A 16,430-nucleotide genomic window follows, 5' to 3' on the forward strand; every position below is an offset into this window, starting at 1 on the left:
TAGAATAGAAGTTGTGAAATGTACTGTGAAACACCACATACACTATGTTCTATAAAGTATATATACCGGTAGATAGAAACACAAATAGTAGCTATACTGTAGCTATACACACTGTCAAAATGGACAACAGTCACAATGGAAAATAGTGGCCAAAGAGACAAGGATGAATCAACTTTAATGTTGTACAGAAGATTGCAGACAGCCAAATATGAAAACATCAAAGATCTCCATCTCAAATATCAAAGTGAAATAATCGTGGATCCAATTGTTTTTTCTACCTAGACAACTATTTCTGCCTTGTTATAGTGACAGACAACAATGAATCAGCTGATGTAAGTTAGAGATAGTAGAGTGTGTGTTTGTTCTAGTAAAACTGTACAAGAGAAATTGTGACATAAAGGGCCCTATCTTCGCAAACACACTAATTAGCGCTTGCGTGGGTTTTAATGCCGAGCGCTGCACAATTTGGAGGAGTGGCCAAGCGCTCTGCTATCCTCCGTGCCCTGCAAAATGCCTGTGCGCTCCGCGCAAAAGCTTTAAATAGGCGTGCTTAAGTCAAGAATGATTCACATTCGATGTTTTTTTACAACATTTATGGGTCTCGGGGGGGGGGGGTGGATCAGACTCAATGCGGAAATCACTGTCTAAGCAAGCGGAGCGGAGCTGCCTGGCTGCTGCAAAGTGCGAACACAGTCCTCCATATAAGGGTTTGGGCGTGTCAAGCAAGCTGGACTCTCATTGGCTATTGGTGACCATGCTGAAGCCTGGCTGCAGCATGCTGCGTCATACGCCCCCACAGTTTCACAGCAGTGAGAGCATAGATGATCTTCATTTGATATACTCGGCAACATTCAATTAATTTCAAATTTGACTGGGTGGTGGTTAACACATTTTTCGGTGGTGTGACAAAATACACATAGCCTATTTATGTTTGGTTTCCAGGGACTTTAAAGGTTGCTGTGTAGACACCAAGGTGCCAAGAGAGATATATTGGACACATTAAACATCAAATATGCCCTAATGTTTTATGCACACTGTAAATCACTTTGAATTGCCTTTGAATATGAAATGTGCTATATATCAGGCCAGATATCAGGAGTAATAACATTATATCTTAAGATGGCGCTGAATGATACATGCTGCTATCTTCTCTCCCCTTTCTGTCATGTACTCACATGTTGCGGTGTGTGGATTTATTCATTGCTTTGATCTTGTATTGCTGAATGTTGTCAGTTCAGTTGTGTGCAAATATTATTCTCATTGCCTGTAAAGCACTGTGTAGCTTTGTGTCAAAAAGTGCCACACAAATAAAGTTACTATTATTATTAAAGCAGCTACGAGCAACTTTTTCGATTGTTATTAAACAGTATAAATTTAATATCAATGCATCACATCTTACCTCTAATAGTCGACGAGACCAAAGCCGTGTGTATCTGAGATTGCTCCCTTAGGTGATTATTAAGTCTATAGTCTGTCTAAACTCGCGCCAACAGGGGGCTCTCTAGACCGACCGGACCGGGTAACCCGGAAGTGAAACGCGGAAGTGAAACCAGGAAGTGAAACGCAGCTGCCTTTTTACGCCGTTTGCGCTGCCTAGCAACATAACATAAACAATGTGAACGCCTCGCATACTCGCGGGAACATCTCTCGTTATATTCTAACAGGTTTTTTGGAAGTTATTTTGTGGTTATGGCCGAAGTGGCTGCTGCAAACCGTTTCATTTCAATTCCTGATCTGCCCTGGCTACAGACACACTAACACTGGCCGATTCAAGCGAGACTACTCTGCGTTGGTATCGTCGACCATTAGAGGTAAGATGTGATGCATTGATATTAAATTTATACTGTTTAATAACAATCGAAAAAGTTGCTCGTAGCTGCTTTAAAGTTATTATTCTTATTAGAGTTTTACTGCCCTGTGGTCCAAATGCTTTCCCACCCTACCAGGACTAAAATATTTCTGGAATTATTATTGAGTATGTGCAATCAAATTCCTTGCTTATGTTTGCCAATGAATTCCCTAATTCAAGAAATAAGTGGAAACACTGCAAATCTACTTCATGTTTCTACTACATGTGTGTGGCATGGCCAAACCGGGAGTGGGGTCAAAATCTTGTCATGTACATCTAAGCTAACAGGATAAAACAGTTACTGTCGACCATTCACCTCGGGCCTCTGTTCACATAAACTGGTGGAGGTGCCAAGACATTCTCACTCTCTCTCTCTCTCTCTCTCTCACACACACACACACACACACACTCACTCACTCTCACACACGCACACACACACACGCACACGCTCGTGTGCGCGCGCACACACACACACAGACACACACACACACACACACACACACACACACACACACACACTTACTTTCTCCTTTTCTCTCTCTATCTAGAACGGCATATCTGTCCAAACAAACAGCGCACATGCTCTTTGTCTTTCATAACAAACACAGAGTCACTTTATCATCTAGTTCTCCAAACAGACAGAGGCCGTGCGCGTGTATGAGAGGGGGGGCGTGTGAGAGGGAGAGAGAGAGAGATCCAGTATGTGTGGTGTTACATCTCTTGATCGCCCTCTCCTCTCCGGGCGATGACGTGTGTGAAGAAGTCAGAATGGGTCCCACCAGTTTACCCACTGTGTTTCCCCCCACTCAGCCCACAGCTGGCCCTCCTGTCTCTGTGTGACGAGTGTCGCCGAGGCCTAACCACTTTTCACTATTCAAAAACGGGCGTTTGGAGATGTTTTGGAGTGTGTATTATTTATTGCTGGTGCGCAAACACCTCCAAGACTCATCTGCAGCTTACATTGCTGTGTTTCAGAGCCTCTGTCTCGCGGACCCATTTTTAAAGCTGGAGTGAAGATACTCCTCTGAATATCTTCCGAAACTAGAATGCCTGATGCATCCATTGGTACCAACTACATCATGCTAGCTTGTCGGGAAGGGGGCTAAATAACGCTCCAAAGTTAGGCTACATTTTGGCAATGGAAAAACTGGCATGACTATTTTCAAAGGGGCCCCTTGATCTCTTACCTCAAGATATCTGAATGAGAATGGGTTCTGTGGGTACCCAGGAGTCTCCCCTTTACAGCATTGACTTTATCTTTCAGTGCCGGAAGCTCCCTCTTGCTCTCAATTGGTCTTGTTTGTGGCGACTAAAACGCCACATCTCACTCTGTTTGGATTGTGTGTGTGTGTGTGTGTGTGTGCTTGTGCGTAGGTGTGTGTGTGTGTGTGTGTGCTTGTGCGTAGAGGTGTGTGTGTGTGTGTGTGTGCTTGTGCGTAGGTGTGTGTGTGTACCTTATGGAACCACTGAACAGCACAGGGTCTTGTAGGATGATGGAGAGTCGAGACCTGAGTGTCTGCAGAGGCAGCTTACAGATGTCAATCCCATCAATGATGATCTTCCCTGTAACAAAGCACACTCACATCACTGCTCCACATCATCAAGGACGTGAAGACGTCAAATATCACCACGCTAAATACTGCAATTATACTGCTTTGTCATTTACTCTTTTGATTTGACACTTTTTATCCTTTATAGCTAAAATGTATGTCTGTATATATGATGGTTATTTTGTACTATGGGGCAGTAGAAAGCATACTTATTGTCTCTTTATCAGGTGATTTAGTCGTTTTTAATTACAGTTACCGAAATAACGGGGAAAAACATTTTCATTGACTGAGGGGAAAATAAAAATTAGGCTTTACAAAAAAAGGGAAAACAAGCATCAACCACATACGCAAATTCCCAAAATGCAGGACGGCAGGGGCAGCCCACCCTACTCTGCCTCCCTGCATTTCAAAATTCACTCCCCTCCCCCCTTTTAGCTAATTGGCATGAACACAAACACACACCTTTACACACTCCACTGCCAAATTTCATCCTCCTAGGGTGAAAACTGTGCCCACTAAACGCTGGTGAACTTTTTGTGGACTAACCGACCCAGTGACTTCTAGAACGGCTGGTCACAGAAAAAAAATAAAAATAAAAAAATTGTGTGTTTACAAAATTAACTCAAATTAAGTAAAATTAAGAAAGTTAATTTAGTATTTTGAGTGGATTCTGGTTAATGACACAACCACAATGAGAGACATATTTTATAGTTGTCTTTTGTGGATGAATGTTCATCTGTCCTATAATCTTTTATCGTATAATATAATGTTTTAAACGTTTTTTTAATGACACAATACTTTTTCTGACTTTTAGTTTCTTTGTCTGAGATGAGACTAAAATAAAATACTTTTAGTCAGGTTACTAACTTGTCAGGAGCCCTGACAACTACTCCATATTACAGACAAAGACTAAACCTAACATTGAAACTAATAAAAATTAAACTAAAACTAAACTGAAATTGAAAACAAAAAGTAAAAACGAAATAAAAATAAAAACGAATGAAAAATGCAAAACTATAATAACCTTACACCGTAAACCCCCTCATTGGTATAACAGTTCTTGAATACTGTACATATTTTTGTTCTGTTCAGTATCTATGAAGTCATTTTTTCCGAGTTATGAAACAAAGAATGTTCTGTAGATGGCAGGAGTTTAGTTAGGAGAAGTTTTATCACCGTGACACTGTTCTAATTTTATTTCACTGCTTTATAAGGAAACACTGCTGACACAAAATAATGTCTCAATTTGCTGTTAAATAAGATGTCTGAACAGCTGTGCTGTGTGTGTGTGTGTGTGTGTGTGTGTGTGTGTGTGTGTGTGTGTGTGTGTGTGTGTGTGTGTGTGTGTGCGTGTGTGCGTGTGTGCGTGTGTGTGTGTGTGTGTGTGTGTGTGTGTGTGTGTGTGTGTGTAAAAAGTGTGTATTCTCATTTTTGGCTGAATAATCCGTCTACGAGGAGCCATCATAGTTTAGAGTGAAAATAGAACATTACGATTACGACTCCACTGTGTTCTGTCTCCATTTCTTTAATAACCGAATAAATCAAAAAGATTCTTCTGCAGTATTTCAAGTTATGACCACAGTCTTTAAGTTGTCCAAATACACAGACACACAAAAGGAAAATAGGTCAACCTCTGATAGAAGAGCGTTCTTCAGGTCCTCTTTTCAGGAATTTGAATCAAGAGGAACAATCGGACCTGCATGTTCTCATTCAGCCCATTAAGGTGCAGTCTTTAGATAGAGGGGGTCTGGAGGAGTGCTTCAACCGCACCAACATGCAAGAAAGGATTGTTAAATATACACATTTGCTCCAACATAAACATGCATGACTCTCTCTAATACATGGTGGATGGCAGAAGTTCAAACAATCTTTGGAAGAGAACGTAGATGGCTAACTTGCCTCCAGTAGTTTTTTTTTTTTTACTGTGCTTCTGTGCCTAAAAGCCCACTAAGTCATGTACATTGATTTTCTACAGTGCTTAGTTGTAGTGTGGGCAGTTGAAGTCACTGATGTCCAGACGTCAAGCTAAGCAAGGCAGTGGAACAATCCGCAGAGAGTAATCATCTGTGAAGAAGCACTTTAGGTTTCTTAATGTACTGTGTGGGTCAGAACCTAAATATTTTGTGGGTCTAATAGCCGAATGGTCTTCACATAGCCAGATTGGTAATGGGACTAGATGTACACTGTTTGAGTCCCACTCCCAAGATGTTAAGGGTTTACAATTCCCTCTGTAGACCATCAAAAGGAATGGGATACTGCTGTTTGAGTTAAAGGTGCTACATGTAGCATTTTTAAACATCAATGTATCACTGTCAAATTAACTAGGATACCTTAACGAAGCCGTAAACGAATAAGTCTGTGGTTGAGATGGTTACTTTAAATCTCATGCCAGTAATTGTCAGTGCTGTTTCTCAAGACTACAACTACAATTCCCATAAATCATGCTGCTTCCCATTTCCCTCCCCCTCCCTGAAGAGGATCAACATGTTGGAAGTGATTTTTCCATCGCCCTTTCACTCCTTCCACCATCTCCTATTGCCAGAACTCTAACAGCTTGAGCTCCATTCGGATTAGAGGAACAGCGCCCTAGTTAGTACAGTAGTTACTACTATCTAGTTAGTATTGGGCAAGGTGATATTGCTCTTTAGGGTCAGGTAATGTTTTTGAATTGTGCATTTACTGTCATTTGCTATAGCCAAACTCTGTATCACACATTTTGAATGGATGGAAATGATTTTCAAATGCATTTCAAAACACTTGAGGAAGCACCCTCTCTTTCCATTCACATTCTATGGTATGTGAGCCCCTGGGTAGTTACATCATAAATCAACCAATTGATTAGCAGCTCAGCAGCAAACCATACGGGCCTTTAGACACAGCAGCACATGGAGATGCTGGCCTTTAGACACAGCAGCACATGTAGATGCTGGCCTTTAGACACAGCAGCACATGGAGATGCTGGCCTTTAGACACAGCAGCACATGGAGATGCTGGCCTTTAGACACAGCAGCACATGGAGATGCTGGCCTTTAGACACAGCAGCACATGGAGATGCTGGCCTTTAGACACAGCAGCACATGGAGATGCTGGCCTTTAGACACAGCAGCACATGGAGATGCTGACCTTTAGACACAGCAGCACATGGAGATGCTGGCCATACGGGCTCTTAGACACAGCAGCACATGGAGATGCTGGCCTTTAGACACAGCAGCACATGGAGATGCTGGCCTTTAGACACAGCAGCACATGGAGATGCTGGCCTTTAGACACAGCAGCACATGGATATGCTGGCCTTTAGACACAGCAGCACATGGATATGCTGACCTTTAGACACAGCAGCACATGGAGATGCTGGCCTTTAGACACAGCAGCACATGGAGATGCTGGCCTTTAGACACAGCAGCACATGGAGATGCTGGCCTTTAGACACAGCAGCACATGGAGATGGTGGCCATACGGGCTCTTAGACACAGCAGCACATGGAGATGCTGGCCTTTAGACACAGCAGCACATGGAGATGCTGGCCTTTAGACACAGCAGCACATGGAGATGGTGGCCTTTAGACACAGCAGCACATGGAGATGCTGGCCTTTAGACACAGCAGCACATGGATATGCTGGCCTTTAGACACAGCAGCACATGGATATGCTGACCTTTAGACACAGCAGCACATGGAGATGCTGGCCTTTAGACACAGCAGCACATGGGTATGCTGACCTTTAGACACAGCAGCACATGGAGATGCTGGCCTTTAGACACAGCAGCACATGGATATGCTGACCTTTAGACACAGCAGCACATGGATATGCTGGCCTTTAGACACAGCAGCACATGGAGATGCTGGCCTTTAGACACAGCAGCACATGGATATGCTGACCTTTAGACACAGCAGCACATGGATATGCTGACCTTTAGACACAGCAGCACATGGATATGCTGGCCTTTAGACACAGCAGCACATGGATATGCTGACCTTTAGACACAGCAGCACATGGAGATGCTGGCCTTTAGACACAGCAGCACATGGAGATGCTGGCCTTTAGACACAGCAGCACATGGAGATGCTGGCCTTTAGACACAGCAGCACATGGATATGCTGACCTTTAGACACAGCAGCACATGGAGATGCTGGCCTTTAGACACAGCAGCACATGGAGATGCTGGCCTTTAGACACAGCAGCACATGGAGATGCTGGCCTTTAGACACAGCAGCACATGGAGATGCTGGCCTTTAGACACAGCAGCACATGGATATGCTGACCTTTAGACACAGCAGCACATGGAGATGCTGGCCTTTAGACACAGCAGCACATGGAGATGCTGGCCTTTAGACACAGCAGCACATGGAGATGGTGGCCTTTAGACACAGCAGCACATGGATATGCTGACCTTTAGACACAGCAGCACATGGAGATGCTGGCCTTTAGACACAGCAGCACATGGAGATGCTGGCCTTTAGACACAGCAGCACATGGAGATGCTGGCCTTTAGACACAGCAGCACATGGATATGCTGACCTTTAGACACAGCAGCACATGGAGATGCTGGTCATACGGGCTCTTAGACACAGCAGCACATGGAGATGCTGGCCATTCTGGTAAGCATCAAAACTGTGAAGCACTAAAGATTGACTTTATTTCATCTATCGTATTATGATCTATTAGATTATTTTGAGAGGTTCAAGTACCCTCTTCACAGTACAGCACTGTATTGAAGGATGGGGGGAGTAGGCTGCACATCCCTTCTACCTTTGTGGTGGATGAGAGGAGGTGAAAAGAAAGAACGTGAGAAAGCAAGAGAGAAACTGAAGCACATAGAGAGTTGGGTTGTTTTTTGGGCAAAGTACGGGCGACAGGTAGAGACCCGGGGTCAATAGCCTACTCAGATGTTCCTCTGGACCAGAACGGTGAGTTGGAGAGACCGAGACAAGGAGAGAGAGTGAAACCACAGACAGAGTTAGCAAGAGAAAGATGAGAGCGAGTGGGAGTCAACACGACAGAAACCAAGGAAACGGACAGAGACAGAGGAGCTGATGCTTCAACCTTATTATGACGTGTGTGTGTGTGTGTGTGTGTGTGTGTGTGTGTGTGTGTGAAGGGTGTGATGGCCGACAGACCAACCTTCAAACATATCCACCATGTTGAAAAAGGCCAGGGACAGAGACGACTTCCCACTGCCTGTGCGGCCACAGATGCCCACCTAATTAAATGAGGGAGGAAGGGAGGGAGGGAGGAGAGACATACAGTAGAAACAGAGAGAGAGAGAGAGAGAGAGAGAGAGAGAGAGAGAGAGTTGGGTCAAGAAGCTATTGAGTGTAACGCTGCCTTGAGGAATAAAACACTTGTGTGATAACAAGCAGGTAGCATGCACATGCTGTGTGTGGAGAGGAGTTTGATCACTAGGTGTCAATTCACAGTTTCACAAAGACGCACGTCTGTGACGTTAATTCAGAACAAAATCCACATGCTAGTCTTTACTTTGGATATGAACAGTGTGAAGTCAAAATGCATGTTCGTACAGAAGCAAAGCATGCTTGTCTTTTGAAAATAGATTGTACATTCCACACTCAGTCATGTCTGATATTTTGGATTCACAAGCTGCTCCTTCGACTCAATGTTCTCAATGTTTTCATTCTGCCTTGGGAATTTTGAAGGAGAGATACATTTCCGGCTCATGAAGATCATATCTTCACACATGAGGACCACTGTTATGACTTTTGAAGCATTTTCTGATGTGTTTATACTATTATACTTCTCAAACCATCGATGTTGCTCTACACAGCCCAAGAGACAGGTCTTTATTCTAAAAAAAATCTCAAAAGTGACACAATCTAAGCTTTGACTCTGAAGGCAAAACTGCCCCACTTCCTGTCTCATCCTAGGTAGCTTGATGCTGCTAGCCTACAGCAGGCAGGAGTAAAGTGATTTCTTTTAAATCGCAATTACGCTTCAAAAGTCATAAAAGTGGTCCTCACATTTGTGAAGATTATCTTGCTGAACACGAAGTTCATCGATTCATAAACTTTCCTTAACCATAGACCTAATTTCAGGCATTTAACCAAAATCACCATATAAAATCCCATTGACTTTTAGACGAGGGAACCGCAAGTGCTAACATCCAGGTCTTCCGGACTCATTCCTGCGATGCTCTATATATGCGAGTCCCTTGAACTGCCCCTTATCCTTCCTTCATGATCACTGATACTTTGTGTTTCCTCTCCTTGGCCTCTTGAGAATGTTCCCTTCCCTGCTGCCTACAGACACAGCACTAGTTATCAATGTAGTGTGATGTGAGGCCCAAGCTTCCAGCAGTGCCGTGTCAATTACCTGGATCCCCTTACATGGAATACATAACATTGCAAGTTTAACTTGGGCTCATTTACAGAAATGTCACTTGGTCACCAAAAAGCAAATTGCAAGAGACAATTTTCGGGGGATTTGGCGGTAGCTCTTATTCTCACACATGATGCCTTAATGGAAAAAAGAACTGGAACATTTAAGGAAAAGGTTCTTCTCCTTCTGTGGTGTTTTATGGCAGTTGGCATCCTTTATGTTGCATTACCGCCTCCTTCTGGATTTATCCATCCACTGTTTCCCTACCTAAGGAAAAGGTTGTTGTGCATGAAATGGATGTATGTCATCTCTATGTTAAAATGTTCGCAGGGCTTATGCTTTTCAGCTAATGAAGGGAGTTGGGCCAATATCAGGTCAATATTGCCCTTATTAAAAATCATCCAGTCAGTGTCATTCACCTCTGATTATTATCGATTATCATCCTAGGTTTCATTTCTGGTGGCTTTTCCACCATGACAGTGATGCAATTAGTGTATAGGTGAAACACTGACTACTTGTGATTTTTTTAAAACGTTTGAATAGATATAAGCTATTCAATATTGGCACAAAACATTGGTATTAGCGTTTATAAACCTGTATGGGGTTATTAACTCTCTCTTCCTCTCTCCCTTTCCCTCTCTCCTCGCAGCTTCATGTTAATTACCTTCTGGCCTGGGTTGATGTATGCATTGACGTGCTTGAGCACCGGTTTGAGCATGGGATCATAGCGCACAGAGAGGTCTTGGATCTTTATTTCACCCTGCTGGGGCCAGTCCTCAGGCACCTGAGAGCTATCTGGAGGGAGACACAGAGGGGGAGAGAGGCAGGGAGAGATCTGAATTTCCACAACATCCCCAACGTCAGAGGAAAAGGTGGGAAGGGAGGAGGCGCACGCACGCATGCACGCATACACACACACACACACACACACACACACACACACACACACACACACACACACACACACAGACACACACACACACACACACACACACACACACACAAAACAGACACATACACATACACACACACAAAGTTCCGGTGATGATGTCATCAGTGATGTCATAAATTGTGACATATCGCAAATTGCCATTCATAAATACTTAAACCACCCTTAAATACAGTGTTCAGTGTATTTTGTTGACAAATAACCTTATTTTGGACTTAAAATCCTAAAAATTAGCTGTTGGTAAAAACGGGTGATGACATCAGACATTGTGGTCTAACGAGTGAGGTATGATATTCAGATCAGACATTACAGTATAGAGTGACAGTAGCTGCTGGCATTAGCTAGCTGTCACAGTAGCTGTGAGCTACGTTAGTTACGTGGTAACAAAACGTCACTGAATGACCAGTTTGATAGAACTGTTAACCAGTTCGAGTCACGGTCTTTCCATAAAGCCCACCAGCTTTGATATCTGTTGGCTAGTTGTTGATATTATAACAATATTGTCGCTTGTAAAGTAACGTTTTTACCGAGATGCAGGCAGACTGTCATGGTGGTGACTGTTTCTGGTATTTCCGCTCTGGTGCGCAGACAAAGAGTTGAGCAAAAAGAGAACAGACACAAAGAGAACAGCGCTGCAGTCATTGTGCTGCAGAGGAATAATGCATGGAACAAACTATTAGCCTCGGTTCTTATCAATTTAAGTTCTTTGGCGCAAATGATGACATGTGTTGATACAGCACGCGCACATGTATGTCTTCATAGAACATAAACAGTTGTACAGGTATAAACAACTGACTGGAGGTGGGCTTTAAAGTGTCGGTGACAAATGTACAGTATATGATCCCCAATTTGATACATCAGAAAACCTCGGAAATAAATAATTATATTAGAATATTATTTGGAGTAGAAGACAATGGAAACACAAAACAGACAGAGCGCTTGCTGGCTGTGTATATTACAGTCCTGGCTTGTATAAACAGCAGCATAAAGACCATATGGACCAAGTCATAACATTCCAAATAGTAAAGCTTTCCTATTAAAGTGCTTAAAGGGCTCCTCAGATTCCTTATAGACATTAGTGGAACATTAGTGCTGCCTGCATTCACCATTCAAGATACTGTATGTAATGTCACTCCTTAAAGGTACGCACGTGTGAAACTCTTATGCTAGGGAGCTCTCGCTGGAGCATTTGACACTGTTATCAGCAAGAGCTGGAAGCTTCCATGATGTCAGAGAGGAGGGACTGCTCTATTCTACTCTGGCTCAGGGGTTTGAGGGTTTCACGGGTCAGGATGAATAAGCTGACCCTCATGAGACAGAGGGAGAGAGCGAGGGAGGCAGACCCCATTCCTCCTCCTCTCTTCTTTCAAGACATTCTGCCATAAAATTGTCGACATTCTGTCATACAAATGATGTCTCTTTCTCTGCCCAGTTTGTCAGGAGCTGTTTTTGAATTGTAACTGTTATTGAAAGATCTTATGGCAGACTCACTAAAGAGCTTTATTTGGTTGAGATTTAAATAGATTTGGCCTTTTAGCCTACTGGTGAATGTTGGACCACTTACACAGACCATTTGTACTTTTTGTTCTCTTTTATGTGATTTTGACTATAATAGATTATCAAGCCGCTATGCGGCCTGATAATCTCGTTTGGTGAGACTCCTGTGTGGTGTGGTGTTGTGTGGTGTGTGTAAGGTCTGTGGTGTGTGTTTTGGGCATAACAGCCAGACATAAAAACCAGGCAAAAGCCAGACGTAAAACCACGTAAGAGCCATTATCGTTATAATGTCGTTAATATAAGCAGATGGGCAGTGTTTACCTTCACTATATGTTTTCCACACAGCGATATCCCTCATGAAATGGGAGCTCTCTGTGTGGAAAACATATAGCGAAGGCAAACACAGCTGACCAATCGTGTAACTTTATCACTCACTCCCTCACTCACTCACTCACTCACTCACTCACTCACTCACTCAGTGACATTGGGGTTTCTAGAGCTGGCCACCGTGCTGGCCAGCTAAAAATACCTTAAAGGTAAAGGCAGTTATGCAGTATGTGTTATATATATATATATAACACATAATGTTATGCGGTATGTCAATGTAAATACCTGATAGTAAGTGTTAAACATGGCAGATAACAAGAACTCAGACAGTTACCCATAGATCCCTCGTAGTTCTCCGACTCTGTGCTGAGGAAGCTGTTGACCTTCTTCACCGCTGCCATTTGTACCTCCAGGTCTGCCAGGTTCCTCACAACCCAGTTCAGGTAATTTGTCACCTGTATAGAGGCATCCAAAGACATTACATTATGATACATTATTTTTAGTATTTATTTTAATTTAACCTTTATTCATGTGGTGGTGTGGGGGGGGGGGGGTGGTGTGTGTGTGTGTGGGGGGGGGGCATTGAGGGCAAGCTCTCTTTTTCAAGGACGCCCTGATTACAGCATGAAAAAACATATAAAACAATTACAAAATGACGGTACATATAAATCAATATAAATCACAGATGCAGACAAATAAGAGGGCTAGGAAAAACAGGAGCCCATGCTCTTATCCTATGTGTACTATAAGCAGGTAGCGGTTCAGTGTCTTGTTCCTTTAAGCTTGTTGTGTTTGCTGTAAACTGCAGCCATCTGAACGTCAGTGATATTACAGTTGAATCTATGCAGACATGCACAAGTAAGCAGTTAAGCACTAATGTTTCACATGACACAAACAATGCTTCTGCTGTCAGCATCCATAGAAACAGACAGTGCAGAATGCTTCATGAGCGGCCCACAACATGCACTGTAAGTACCTGAAGCCTTACGCTGGGAACACACCGGTACGCGGAACTTGCGCGCATGCACCGCGCAGCGTAGCCCCAGATCTACTGTCTTCGTTATCATGGGTAGTAAATAACGACATAAATATATAAAGTAATATGTTTGGGATAACTGTTAACACATTTACTGCCAGCCGTTTTTTTTTTACTGTAGGTAGCTTCTGCCAGAGGGTTTTTTTGAGGATTCTGGCTCATCTTTCAAGACCCGAGGATTCTTTTCTGCTAAGATTTTGTGAACACAAAATATGTCAAAAGAACTAATAGAATGTGTGCTTTCTCTGTCTAAAAGAGTTAGTTTGTAGAGTTAGTAGTTATGTAGGCATTAGCACTTGAATACAGCATGGTTTCAGCGTCTGAAAATTTAAGCTGAGATAAATAGCTTTTTGTGAAATTCGATAGAACAGTCACTTTAACCATTCATTTTTGGCATCAGTAAGACGTCAGACATCTAAACAATAGTTTTGAACAGTAATTTCCTCCATAACAGCAGGAAACCCCCCTCTACTTCAAACTCCTGTGTTCTTCTTGGCTGCAGCGGGCGTGTCACAAGCTCGTTTCTGCTGCTGCTGCTGCTGCTGCTGCTCCTGTCTGCTGGCGGCCGCTGGGCGAGGATGGGCTCGCTCGTTTCTTGGGGTTTCGGTTGAGAAACCCCAAGAAACGGGGTTTCTTTTGCGATTCTGGTCTTATTTATGCTGCGTGTTTCAAAGTGTGTTGCACCCATAATCTATTATGCAAATTTGCAATCCCCCACCGCCAGCAATCAGCGCGAAAGCGAAAGCGTTTTCAACAATCCATTTTACAGTATGAGAATGGTTTCATCGCGCGTTCCCCTGCAGTTTTGGCTCGGCTTTTTCTAGTGTGGAGAGCACTGTCGCCACTTAGTGGGTCGGTGGAATGGGTTGTACACGTTTGGCGGCTCCAATATTTATATAAGAGATGTAAAAGGGTTAGATCAACGTCCCACCGTCAATTTTTTTTTTTCTTTTTTTACGTATCAACACGTCATTGGCAGTCAACCGTTGGATTTTTTTTGACGTATCAACACGTCATTGGCAGTGAACGTGTTAATGGCTACCTTCGTTATAAAATGCAATTGCATCATATTTATGTCTGTTCTCCTCCCGTTTTCCCAGTGCATGCTGTTGTAGAGAGAAGGCGAGTCCTAGCTCTCTAGTTGTTGCTCCGCAGGCAACGAGCCCCTAGAAGAAGATGGGTTCATGTTGATCCTATCAATCAGAGAAGGGCAGAGCTGAGGCATATTTCATCATCTCGTTGCTGAACTGAGGCTCGATCCTGATCGGCATCTGTATTTCAGGATGGACGGCCCAAAGATGGATGAACTGCTCTCTCTCTCTTTTCACACTTCCACAGGGGCGTAAATAAACATTATTTTACTTTGAAATTGGTTTTATTTGACGAATGTCCGGTTTCGGAGTTCCTGGCTGCCCTGATCTGATCTGTTCAGCTTGACAGAGTCGCTCACGGGCGCAGAGGTCTGCGCACAAAAATAGAAATCTAGGCTATCCTGTGCGCCCTGAGCGTCCGCGGAGCTGCGCACTGCGCGCAATTCGGTGTGGACTGACAGATCTGTTAACATGGTGTCCTAATGTAAACTGGCTGCGCACAAGGTCGCGCTGCGCAGCTTACGTGCAGGAGACGCTTGCGGTGTGTTTTCAGGGTTACACATATCTCAATGCAATAGTAATGGGCTGATAGAAACGCTGGAAACGTGTTATCATGTATTTAACACATCTGCAGCATAACCACATTTTAAAGTGCATGATACAATGCGCAAATATGTAGGGGGCTGAATGCTTTATGGGGCGACGTGATATTAACTTTTTTTTTCTTTATGATTATATTGTAAGAAAAAAATGTCTATACTTGTAATGGGCTCATAATCTTCCTGCAATACATTACACTATGAAATGCCATCTGTCTAATGAACTGGGTTGTTCAGGTTTGGCTAAGCTGGTCTTTCTAGAATCTAGAGTTACAAAAGAAGAAAAAGAAAAAAGATGCCAAATGAATGACATGCTGAGAGCAGAGAAAGAAAGAGAGCGGTAAAGACAGAGAGAAGGAGAGCAGTGGGAACTCACAGTGAGGGCGTAGGTGAGTCCCAAGCCCACCAGGCCTCCAGAAGGCTGCAGACCCCAGCGTAAACTCCATATGGAGGATACCGCTGCCGTCAACACTATCACCGCTCCTAGGTAGTCCTGCAGAGAGGGGGGACATAACAAAGTAGAAGAAAGCTTACTGAGTCCATATTGCAATTATTCAAAATTAAAAGTGCAACAAAATGAGCAAAATATATAAATGAAAGAAGAAAGAATTGGCACTCAAAACAGAAAGTGGATAAAAAATAATGATGAAAAGTCCATGAAACTGTTTAAAGAAGGGATTTAAAGTCGAGCTGAAATGGGATTCTCAGCGTATGTGATTCTTTATCGTGACATATTGCGACTGAAACAGGGTAGAGAGGCGGGACATAGCGTGTGGAGGAGTTTGATTAGACCGTTGGAAAGTGGGCGTGTCTGGGATTAGGCACTTGAGTTGACTGACTGAATGTGAGCAGGCGAGTGATCTGTGCCTCGGAGCAGCGCAAAATAATGTATTTTACTGGACAAATCTGAAACCAGTCACGTTTCAATAACAGTCCATGTACAGCCCTGTGGAGTGTGTACTCGCTGGCTGGCTCACTGCGCAATCTCCAGAGCAGACGACCGGGCGTTTGGCTTCCTCCGGGCACAAAGCCTCCTTTTCCCAGAGGGAGAGTGCTGGCTGCCTGCCTTGAAGCTGCGACGAGCCGCGGTAAATAACAATAATCCTGGAACGTGAGTTAAGCAGCCAGTTACATGTCCTTTGCATTCTACATTAAACCTTTTTTTTTTAACACAAAATGTGATGTCTTATTATGTAATGT

The 16,430-nt window shown here is 43.4% G+C and overlaps 1 protein-coding gene across 3 annotated transcripts in view; it reads right to left on the reverse strand.

Annotated features, from left to right (window-relative positions):
• abcc9 (ATP-binding cassette, sub-family C (CFTR/MRP), member 9) overlaps positions 1-16,430 on the reverse strand; it is a gene marked incomplete at its 3' end in the record, with an annotated part of 90,646 nt that overhangs the window by 6,105 nt on the left and 68,111 nt on the right. For all 3 annotated transcript variants that reach the window (XM_083659579.1, XM_083659580.1, XM_083659578.1), the window contains 5 exons: positions 15,607-15,723; positions 12,839-12,959; positions 10,396-10,526; positions 8,520-8,598; positions 3,304-3,412 (listed from right to left, as the gene is read on the reverse strand). In XM_083659579.1, coding sequence (XP_083515705.1) covers positions 3,304-3,412; positions 8,520-8,598; positions 10,396-10,526; positions 12,839-12,959; positions 15,607-15,723 — 557 coding nt within the window. The remainder of the gene's footprint in view (positions 1-3,303; positions 3,413-8,519; positions 8,599-10,395; positions 10,527-12,838; positions 12,960-15,606; positions 15,724-16,430) is intronic.

The sequence above is a fragment of the Poromitra crassiceps genome (genome assembly GCF_964638095.1).
Source record: "Poromitra crassiceps genome assembly, chromosome: 2".
Taxonomy (NCBI): domain Eukaryota; kingdom Metazoa; phylum Chordata; class Actinopteri; order Beryciformes; family Melamphaidae; genus Poromitra; species Poromitra crassiceps.